The sequence below is a fragment of the Octodon degus genome, unplaced genomic scaffold (genome assembly GCF_000260255.1).
Source record: "Octodon degus isolate 3935 unplaced genomic scaffold, OctDeg1.0 scaffold00065, whole genome shotgun sequence".
Taxonomy (NCBI): domain Eukaryota; kingdom Metazoa; phylum Chordata; class Mammalia; order Rodentia; family Octodontidae; genus Octodon; species Octodon degus.
In genome coordinates this window covers 4,151,711-4,152,192 of record NW_004524641.1, presented here as the reverse complement: position 1 = coordinate 4,152,192, position 482 = coordinate 4,151,711, and the positions used below count along the sequence as shown (strand labels likewise).

General features: G+C 69.5%; 1 protein-coding gene across 1 annotated transcript in view; it reads left to right on the top strand.

Annotated features, from left to right (window-relative positions):
• The first annotated feature begins 71 nt into the window (after positions 1-71).
• The window catches only part of Hoxd9 (homeobox D9), a 2,216-nt gene continuing 1,805 nt past the window's right edge, over positions 72-482 (top strand). The window contains exon 1 of the mRNA XM_023719124.1: positions 72-482. This exon is cut by the window's right edge and continues 58 nt beyond it. Within this exon, the coding sequence (XP_023574892.1) occupies positions 198-482 (285 nt within the window). The 5' untranslated portion in view covers positions 72-197.

Here is a 482-nt window from a genome sequence, read left to right as displayed (position 1 = left end):
TTTTTTTTTTTTTAAATCACAGCAGCCCCCAGTTTAGCGGACTGATTTACTCCCGGTATTGGTAAATATGATCACGTGGGCCGCGCGACCAATGGTGGAGGCTGCAGCCTGCGAGCGAGTCGGCGGCTCCGGCGCCGGCGGGGAGCGGCTGGGCGGCGGGCAGAGTAACCTTGGGTGGGAGCGCGCCGCGCCGCAACATGTCCTCCAGTGGCACCCTCAGCAACTACTACGTGGACTCGCTCATAGGCCATGAGGGCGACGAGGCCTTCGCCGCGCGCTTCGGGCCGCCGGGGCCGGGCGCGCAGGGCCGGCCTGCAGGTGTGGCCGACGGCCCGGCCGCCGCCGCCGAGTTCACCTCGTGTAGTTTTGCCCCCAAATCGGCCGTGTTCTCCGCCTCGTGGTCCGCGGTGCCCGCCCAGCCCCCGGCGGCGGCGGCGATGAGCGGCCTCTACCACCCGTACGTGCCCCCGCCGCCCCTGGCC